Consider the following 10,768-nt stretch of genomic DNA (forward strand, 5'->3'; position numbering starts at 1 on the left):
ATCCTGTGCTCTAATTGCTGCTATGATAGTCTGAGCTTCTTTTTGTTTAATATATCTTGCAAGCAGTTTGCCAGGTTTATCTCCATCTTCGAAGTATTTCTGCCTAGCCCGAAATAGAGAAAACTCCAAATTATCAGCATTTATTAAATAATCATGGTCCATAAATAAAAGAAAACAATGTTGTTTTTGTGCATAACAAAAAGCTCACAATTGTGCAGTCAAAATGTAAACTAATAGACGCTGAGCGTAATAACAAAGAGACAGATTTCACAGCTGCACCACGTCTCTTACAGGTGCCATTTGTGGTCCTTATACACACACAGTACGGTAATATTACGTTGAAGCACAGTACGTATCACTCCGCGAGGCTCCTCCTCGGTAGCCGTAATCCTCCGACAATCCATCAAGCGGTGCAGCTCCGTAGCTTAGCAAAGTCATATTAAAACATTTTTTGACAGATTGCTGAGCGCTGTGTACCACATAAAATCGGTTCGCGGTCAGTAAGCACATACATAAGGCGCACTGTCGAGTTTTGAGAAAATGAAAGGATTTTAGGCCGTACAGTCGTTAGCGCGGTTAGCTCGTTAGCGCGGTTAGCTCGCTAACACGTTGACACTGTCCAGCCCCACGCACGGGGCGATCCGCGGTAACTCGCTAACGGAGATTTTCCGCTTTCATCTTGTCATTGCCTGCAGGTGAAGCTATGGGGGAGGGGGAGTTGTATTCAGTGAAGGAGAGGCGAGGCCGAGTAACGTTGCATAGAGACAAAAGTGGACGAAAGAGAGGCAAACCTGCGGCTCCACAACGTAACATAGACTATATCGATATAAACGATATTGTCACATCTTATATCTCGTATGAAAATATATCGATATTTTTAAAAAACTCGATATATCGCCCAGCCCTACGGAAGACTTAATACACCAGGTTGCATTTGGAGAACTTTGGACATGGTAATAAATCTGGAAAATGTTTGTTAACCAGTCAAAGCTAAATAAAGAAAAAAAAGATTTACTCTATTAAGGATTCGACTGGGAACCTTACTTATAACCTATTTGGTTCATTCTTCATCGATTGGATCAAAACACTATAAGGCTTCACAAATGCTTGTGCTATAACTAACCATCCTACTTCCCAAAGCTTCCAGCTACAAAGAGGCGCCAGACGAGGCCTGTCCAGTTTCCCCCTCACTTTTGTCATTTTCATTGAGCCACTAGCAGCACCAATTCGACAAAATGTCAAGTTAAAACTGAAAATACAGACCATAAAGTAAGCCTTTATGCTCATGATGTATTACCTTTCCTTGGGAACTCACAAACTTCTTATGAAGACAATCACACTTACAGAAAAGTTCTCATCCTTGAGGTTATCTCCTGATGTTTGTATGTGCAATAAATGTTAGATTTGTATTGTTGATTGTCATTTATGCTTAGAAATATTTACTCATATATGCTTAGAGTTTATAGTCGATGTCATATTGATTGGGGTCTGATCCTTAGCAGTCTGCAAAGACTTTGTGTGCATTCCAGAGGGTTCTGGCATTCACACCCACATCCTGGGAGCATGGGAGAGGTCTACCTGCTCTTATTGTTTCATGGTAGGATAAACGTCCGGACTTCTAGACCAGCAGGTTTAGGGAAGTTGGTTATGGGGTCACACACTGACCACACACACACACACACACACACACGCACGCACGCACGCACGCACACACACACACACACACCACACACACACACACACCCCACACACACACACACACACACACACACACACACACACACCACACACACACACACACACACACACACACACACACTTACACAATGCACAGGCAAGGTACTCTTTGTGTGTATGTAGACGTCATATGTTAATGAACCTATGTCTATATAAAAGAGCAGTGTTACAGGGTAGCAGACAAGAGCGACTGGGGTCAAGCGAAGGAACGGCGCTTGTCCACTTGGTCTCCCTCGTGTACAAGAATCATAAAGAGCTCTGCTTGGTGTTCAATGCTTTTTGCTGTGCAGTTGAATTGTCTTGAGCGTTCCAGCGAATAGGTTTAAGCTACAAACCTATCAATTTGCATGAATTTCTTTGCTAATTTATATTAGTTATAAATTATAATATAAAGTTTTAACAGCCTTTGCCATTATACTTAAAATTCAGCTCTGTCAGAATCAGAATCAGAGAGACAGAGACAGCAGAAACCCAAGAAAAAGTGAAGCGAGGAGAAGAACCATCATGGAAGGAGAGACCACTGGCAGACAGAAAAAAAATGACTCACATCCAGAAATCCTACCAGTGGCTGGACAAAGCTGGACTGAAAGACAGCACAGAGGCACTAATCATGGCAGCACAAGAACAAGCTCTGAGTACAAGATCCATAGAGGCTGGGGTCTATCACACCAGGCAAGACCCCAGGTGCAGGCTGTGTAAAGATGCCCCAGAGACAATCCAGCACATAACAGCAGGGTGCAAGATGCTAGCAGGCAGGGCATACATGGAACGCCATAACCAAGTGGCCGGCATAGTGTACAGGAACATCTGTGCCGAGTATTGCCCTGAAGTCCCGAGGTCAAAATGGGATTCCTGGGTGGTCAAGAATGACGGCGCTAAGATGGTGTGGGGCTTTCAGATAGAGATAGACAAACTGGTGATGGCTAACCAACCAGACCTAGTATTGGTGGGCAAGCAGAAGAAGACAGCCATAGTGAAAGATGTGGCTATACTGAATGACAGTAACATCAGGAAGAAGCTGAGGAAGTACCAAGAACTCGAGAAGATGTGAAGGGTGAGGGTAACAGTGGTCCCAGTGGTAATAAGAGCACTCAACAACCCCCAAGCTATCCTAGGAACAGCAAAGATGCTGTGCAGGAGCCTCGAGCTCCCAGGCCTCTGGTGTAGAACCCGAGCTCGAGGGATCGACTGCCCACAGGGGCAAGAGGGGAATTTAAAAACATATATATTCAGTCTATTTACACTTACAGGCCAGTGGCCACTCTTTCCATTATGATGTGCACATACTTGAAAGGGAGGAATGCTGGTTTGAGCAGGGAGTCAAGTCACTCATGGCCATTGATCAGTGATCTTTGATCAGTGGCTATTGATCAATGGTGATGACAATTAATGATCAAGAAAACGACCTCATAGCCCTCTTAGTTATTACGCAAATGTACTGTTTATAATGTTGGGGAAACCTGCATTTAGCCGAGACTGAAGAAGTGTTTGATGAAATGTTTCTCCCACTGAATATGCTACGTCCAGGTGAACAGAATCAGGTGTTTAGGAGTACATATGGCACACTGTAATTCACTAGCAGGTGTGGTGGAGTCATCACCAGAGTGATGGTCTGTAGCAAGGAGCTGTACAGGTGTCTGGTTGTTTTGGTGTACTCTGTGCCTACCATAGGGGAGGAGTTGTAACAGGTTGTGTCCAGAGTGTGATGGGCCCATTTCCTTATCTTGTCCTAATCTACCTATTTGGCTTCTGTCTTTGTCTTCCTCAGTATAATTTGTGAGCTTACTGGTCTATACTGCTAGCACCAAAGTTGGTTAGCTTTCACTGCTTTATTGTTTTCCCTTTATCGTGAAGTCCAGAAGAGCAACTTGCATTTGCTGCAAAATTTTTTAACAACACACATCTTATGAGGTGGCTTCAATCATTTAGATTCATTTAAACCCAATCGGATATATTGTTTTGTGTTATTTTGTATTATTTTCTTATGTTTATATTGTGTTTAATTCATGTGCGAGTTTTAAGTTAAGGGTTTAGTTGAGTTATTTTGTATTTTGGGATTATTTATGTCTTATTTAGGTCCTGTCATGTCTCCTTAGTTATTCAATTCAATTCAATTCAATTCAATTTTATTTATATAGTGCCAAATCACAACAAAAGTCGCCTCAAGGCGCTTCATAGATACAGAGAAAAACCCAACAATCATATGACCCCCTATGAGCAAGCACTTTGGCGACAGTGGGAAGGAAAAACTCCCTTTTAACAGGAAGAAACCTCCGGCAGAACCAGGCTCAGGGAGGGGCGGCCATCTGCTGCGACCGGTTGGGGTGAGAGAAGGAAGACAGGATAAAGACATGCTGTGGAAGAGAGACAGAGGTTAATAACAGATATGATTCAATGCAGAGAGGTCTGTTAATACATAGTGAGTGAGAAAGGTGACTGGAAAGGAAAAACTCAATGCATCATGGGAATCCCCCGGCAGCCTACATCTATTGCAGCATAACAAAGGGAGGATTCAGGGTCACCTGGTCCAGCCCTAACTATATGCTTTAGAAAAAAGGAAAGTTTTAAGCCTAATCTTGAAAGTAGAGATAGTGTCTGTCTCCTGAATCCAAACTGGAAGCTGGTTCCACAGAAGAGGGGCCTGAAAACTGAAGGCTCTGCCTCCCATTCTACTTTTAAATACTCTAGGAACAACAAGTAGGCCTGCAGAGCGAGAGCGAAGTGCTCTAATAGGGTGATATGGTACTACAAGGTCATTAAGATAAGATGGGGCCTGATTATTTAAGACCTTGTATGTGAGGAGCAGGATTTTGAATTCAATTCTGGATTTAACAGGAAGCCAATGAAGGGAAGCCAAAACAGGAGAAATATGCTCTCTCTTTCTAGTCCCTGTCAGGACTCTTGCTGCAGCATTTTGGATTAGCTGAAGGCTTTTCAGTGAGTTTTTTGGACATCCTGATAATAATGAATTACAGTAGTCCAGCCTGGAAGTAATAAATGCATGAACTAGTTTTTCAGCGTCACTCTGAGACAGGATATTTCTAATTTTAGAGATGTTGCGCAAATGGAAGAAAGCAGTCTTACATATTTGTTTAATATGTGCGTTGAAGGACATGTCCTGGTCAAAAATGACTCCAAGGTTCCTCACAGCGTTACTGGAGGCCAAGGTAATGCCATCCAGAGTAAGAATCTGATTAGATACCATATTTCTAAGATTTTCAGGGCCGAGTACAATAACCTCAGTTTTATCTGAATTAAGAAGCAGAAAGTTAGCGGCCATCCAGGTCTTTATGTCTTTAAGACATTCCTGCAGTTTAACTAATTGGTGTTATCTGGCTTCATGGACAGATAGAGCTGGGTGTCATCTGCATAGCAGTGAAAATGTATGCTATGTCTTCTAATGATACTGCCTAAGGGAAGCATGTATAATGTAAACAGAATTGGTCCTAGCACTGAACCCTGTGGAACTCCATAATTAACCTCAGTGTGTGAAGAGGACTCTCCATTTACATGCACAAACTGGAGTCTATTAGATAGATATGATACAAACCACTGCAGCGCAGTACTTGTAATACCTACAGCATGTTCTAATCGCTCTAATAGGATATTATGATCAACAGTATCGAACGCTGCACTGAGGTCTAGCAGGACTATGAGTCTCTTCATATCCCCTGGTATAAGTCTGTTCATGTCTTCTGTGTGTGTGGTTTCATGTTGTCAAGCCGGTGCCATGTCTACGTCTCTCAGCGTTTCCTGTGTTGTTTTGTAGAGGTCTTGTGATGATATGTTCATTGTTTTAGTTTCACTTTCCCTGTGGGTGTCATGACGTTCGTGTGTTTCCACTTCCCCTAAATACCTCCTGTGTGTCTTTAGTCTCTGTGTGGTCATTCAGTCTTTGTAAGGATGTCTGTTCTTCTCGTCTAGTCATGTACCTCTTGTCATAGTTGTCATAGTTATTGTCATAGTTTTATAGGTTCATAGTTGTTTCCCAGTTTCACAGTCTCATCACAGCTTGTCAGTTATTTATTTTTTTCCAGTTTATGTTTAGTTTTAGTTTCACCCCACATGGATCTTGCCTTGTATTTATGTTTCTCTTGTATTAGCCCAATAAAGGCTCGCCTTTTGTTCAAGCATTTGGGTCCTCCACTCACGCTCCATACGGTCTGCCGCTGGACCGTGACATCATTTTTCTAGCACAATCCATATTAAGTGTAAATGTACTCTACTTTAATGTTTTAACTAATCTCAGTAAATCAGTGTTGCAAATTCTTTCTTTTCTTCTTTCAGAACAGATTTCTGTGTTCACAAAGATGAGCCATGTGATACTGTGGGTGAGTACCACTCACTCACTCACTCACTCAGCTGACATAAGACATACTTGAACCCTCACTATAATCACAGAACTCAAAGGTTCAGCTGCAAGAAACCCTGCCACCTGCATTTCCTTTTCCCTCATGCTTTAAACTTCAAAAGTCCATTGAATACAAAAAAAATGAGATCATTAAACATTTGATCAAATTGAACCATTTATTTTCATGTTTTCCTCAACTATAAAAATCTCTGTAATACGTCGTGATGAATGTGGAAGATTTCTTTGTGCTTCTGTCACGTTGATTATTTCTGTTGAAGGAACATGTAATGATAGATAATAGTAAACTGTAGGACCCCAAACCTCACACTGAGTTCTTTATAATCATTAATTTCACTTTACCAGAAAAAACAAGCCTCCCTGCTTTTGTCTCTTCATACAAGGACAAGTGTCCCGTATGCAAAAGCTCTCATTTTACAATTTCAGTTGCACAGTTTATGTCATCATTATTGCTAGTATGACTGGCAAGCAAAGATCAGGCTTACAGACTTTTGAGTGACTGAAAAGTCTGACCAGAATGAGTATACTGTAAAATGTGATCGTCATGTCTTCTTCAATAAGAAGACATGACAACAATTCTGACAGTTGTCTTCATGGCAAGACAAAACATTTTGAGTTGAGTATTAATATTTCTCTGATACTGGATCTCAAAAACTAAGCATACAAAACACTGTCAAAACTCTTTTTCAGAATCAGAATACTTTATTAATTAAGAAATTAATTGCTCCAATAATAAGAACAGTAACAGAAATAAATTAAATAACAGAATATATTACAAAGTTACAAAATAGAATATATATCTACCTGTGTGCATACAGGTGTGCCTTCCTTGGCTGCTGCCTCTAAGCATATCATGCATTTTCGGTCTAATCTGCGCTCAGTAGCATTCAGTATTTATTATTTATTGTTACTTGTGCTTATCTAGGTTATTGCTGTGGGTTCCCTACTGTGTTGTTCTCTTTTTGCTTGTTCTTTCCAACAGGTGATCTAGAAGATTTTTAGTGTCTTTTCTCCCCGACCCTCTTCCCCTCTGTTTTTCTTTCCTTCTGCTTCTCTTGAGGTTCTTCCCAACTTCTCTTGTCTATGTGTTTCCCTCTCCTCCCCCCCAGTCCTATTCCATTCTGTAATATTTTAAAAATAAAAAAAATTAATTAATTAAAATGATTATAGATTATATATTGATATAAGGCATAACATTAAGACCACTGACAGGTGAATTGAAAAAAAAAAGAATATCTGATGGACATAGCACCTGTTGGTGGGTGGGATCTATGAGGGACCCAGCTAACAGAAGCACGAAAAATGAGCACACATGAATCAAGCAAGGATTTAAGCAAGTCTGACGATAGTCAAATTGTAATAGCTAGATGAGTAGGTCAAGGTTTTCAAAACTGCAGCTCTTATGGGTGTTAATAGATATATCTGTCAAACGGTCTGAGGAAGGAACAATGGTGAACCAGTGACAGGGTCACGGCCAGCCCAGGTTCACTGATGTATGCATGCAGTGAAAGCTGGTCTGTGTGGTCCAATCAAACAGGCAAGCTATTACAGCTCAGATTCCCCAAAATTGATGCTGGTTCTGATAGAAAGATGTCAGAATACAAAGTATTTGCAACACTTTGTTTGTTGCATATGTGTCTGCATAGCTGCAGAACAGTCAGAGTGCCCACGCTGACTCCTATCAACCACGATAAGCTGCTGGTGGGAAGTACAGTGTGGTCAGCCCAGAAGCCTGATGAGTCTGTTTGGCTCACTGTGCTGCCAGCTCTGGGAGCCATCACATCACTGTTTGATCAGACCCCAGTCAAAATATATCACTGATATATTTATTTAACAGCACTGTGGATCACACGTCTTTGTCTGTGGGCTTCACAATGTTTGGGTTCTTCATTTTTTGGCCTTATGTGCATTACTATTAGGTTGCTGGAAGACTTTACTGACAGAAGGAATGTGTATACAGTGATTTAATCATTTAATCAGTACATCACAGGAGCAGGCTTCCCATCAATAGAGGACACATACCACCAGGGTCTTCTGGAGCGCCAACAAAATGTGACATGCGTTACGGGCTACGTTAACGTCTGTGTGGATAACCCCGTGCCCTCCAGGACTGTGCGGTGCTTGTCCAACAACAAACCTTGGATTACCCCAGAAATAAAAGCTGTCTTCAAGCAGAAGTGGAGGGCCTTCAAATCTGGAGACAAGAAAGGGGGTGAAAAGGGTGCAGAGAGAGCTGAAAGGACTGATCGGGAATGGGAAGGAGAGCTAAAGGCAGAAGAAGGAAAACCAGCTTTGAATCAAACCAACAGGTTTGATGCAGTCTTCAACATCGGCTGCAGACACACCAACTCAAACTCCTGCTGTTACACCTCAGACACTTCACATCTCCTCCACTCAACCTGCTCACTCCTCCCCACCCCCAACCACAGCATCCAGTACACATCCAACACACGGCTCCAGCCTGTCTCTGTCAGCCATCCAGGTTAGGAGGGAACTAAGGAGCCAATAAGGCACCAGATACCATCAGCTCAAGGGTTGTCAGGTCCTGCGCAAATCAACTGTGTGGTAAGCTTCAGTCTGAAGCTTATGGAGAGTTCCACAGCTCTGAAAAACCTCTTGTGTGGTACCAGTGCCAAAGACCCCACGTCCCAAGGACCTCTGCAGGCTTGGACTCCGGCCTGTAGTTGTAGGACCTCTGCAGCTACAGGCCAGAGGCTCTGACATCCCACCTGATGAAGACCCTGGAGTTGCTTGTCCTGGTTCAGCTTCAGCCCCTGGTGAGCTCATCACTGGACCCACTTCAGCTTGCCTACCAGCCTGGCACTGGAGTGGATGATGCCATCATTCACCTCCTACATTGTTCTCTCACCTGGAGACCGCTGGGAGCACTGTGAGCATCATGTTCAACACTAGAAAAACCAAGGAGCTGGTTGTAGACTTTCGCAGGAACAAACATCCTCCACTGAAACCACTGAACATCCAAGGCATGGACATGAAGCTGTGGACAGCTACAGGTACCATGGTGTTCATCTGAACAATAAACTGGAGTCACAATTCAGATGCTCTTTACAGAAAAGGACAGAGCAGGCTGTTTTGCTCTTTTGGAGTGGAGGGCCCACTCCTGAAGACCTTCTATGACTCTGTGGTGGCTTCTGCCATCTTTTACGGTGTGGTCTGCTGGGGCGGCAGCATCTCTGCTGGGGACAGGAAGAGACTGAACAGGCTGATCCGCAGGCCCAGCTCTGTTCTAGGATGCCCTCTGGACCCAGTGGAGGTGGTGAGTGACAGGAGAACGGCGGCTAAGCTGTCATCCCTGATGGACAACATCTGCAGGAGACTGACAGCACTGAGCAGCTCCTTCAGTGGCAGCTGCACCCACGGTGTGAGACGGAGAGATTCCACAGGTCTTTCCTCCCCACTGCTGTGAGACTCCACAACAAAGACAAAGATGACCACACACATGCAGACAGACACACACACATCCAGTACACCACGGTAGCCTAGGTCTGTCTCCCTGATGTGCAATTTTTCTGAGGCAACATAGTATTTTATTCTAGTCTGTATAGTATGTTATTCTATTTTATCTCATTCTATTCTATTGTTTTTTTCTTAATTTTTGGTGCTCTTAACTTGGTACTGTCCACTCTCTGTCGTGACCAAGACAAATTTCCCACATGTGGGACTAATAAAGGTTTATCTTATCTTATCTTATCTTATCTTATCTTATCTTATCTTATCTTATCTTATGGCAATGCTGTGAAATGAGTAACGCCCTATTATTCCATATCCATGTAACCAATTTCGGCAGTCAGGGGATATGACAGATCTTTTCACATCTTGTAGTCTTAGATTTGTAGTGCATTCTTTGAATTCTGAATGTGTCACGGTGAATGAATATGATCGTGCTATGGCATCAATTAAACAGGGACCTGTGACAGACACGTCTAACACAGATTGCTGTGTTGCATTAAATAAATGGGTACAAATTTACCTTTTACTAAGCTACTGAACTGACGAGACAGAAAAACGGATCCACAGTAGGCTTTTTTAGGTAAAATACCTTTTAAACTTCATTATACTAACTATTATATTAACTATACTAACTGCTCAAACACTGTCAAACATTAAAACACAATCATAAGTGTAACTCATAAAACTCATTGTCATTTTACCCAACTGTATTACAGGTATTGCTTATCTGGGTGGTGTCTGCAGTGCGAAGAAGAAGTGTGTGTTAGCTGAGGACAATGGTCTCAATTTGGCTTTCACTATTGCTCATGAGCTGGGACACAAGTAGGTTCAAGTTTTAAACAATTGTATTGTAATCAATATATCCTGTTATTATCCTGCATTATCTTTTAAAAATGCTGTAAATCATAAATGGATTAATACTTCTATTGCACTTCTATGACACTTTTCTATACAAGTATCAAGTTTGACGCCCCTCATCTCTTTCTCTATCTCTATCTCATACCTAAGGTCTTTTATCTAACACTCTCCTACATACTCACGCTCCAGTGGATGCATTGGGGGAAAGTCTAGGTTTGATATCTTGGCCAAGATGCACATAAGATACACAGGGACTGTAAGAGCTGGGAATTGGTCCACCAGCTTTTCACTAAATAAACCAACTCTACCATTTCAGCCACAACTGTTAAATGT

The 10,768-nt window shown here is 42.2% G+C and overlaps 1 protein-coding gene across 1 annotated transcript in view; it reads left to right on the forward strand.

The window, feature by feature from the left end:
• Positions 1 to 10,768, forward strand: part of adamts17 (ADAM metallopeptidase with thrombospondin type 1 motif, 17) — a 98,289-nt gene that overhangs the window by 35,718 nt on the left and 51,803 nt on the right. The window contains exons 7-8 of the mRNA XM_085278698.1: positions 6,025 to 6,068; positions 10,294 to 10,399. Coding sequence (XP_085134824.1) covers positions 6,025 to 6,068; positions 10,294 to 10,399 — 150 coding nt within the window. The remainder of the gene's footprint in view (positions 1 to 6,024; positions 6,069 to 10,293; positions 10,400 to 10,768) is intronic.

Source organism: Mchenga conophoros, linkage group LG1, assembly GCF_057382185.1.
Source record: "Mchenga conophoros isolate Kocher_MC1m ecotype Shallow Benthic linkage group LG1, M_conophoros_male_GT1.1, whole genome shotgun sequence".
Taxonomy (NCBI): domain Eukaryota; kingdom Metazoa; phylum Chordata; class Actinopteri; order Cichliformes; family Cichlidae; genus Mchenga; species Mchenga conophoros.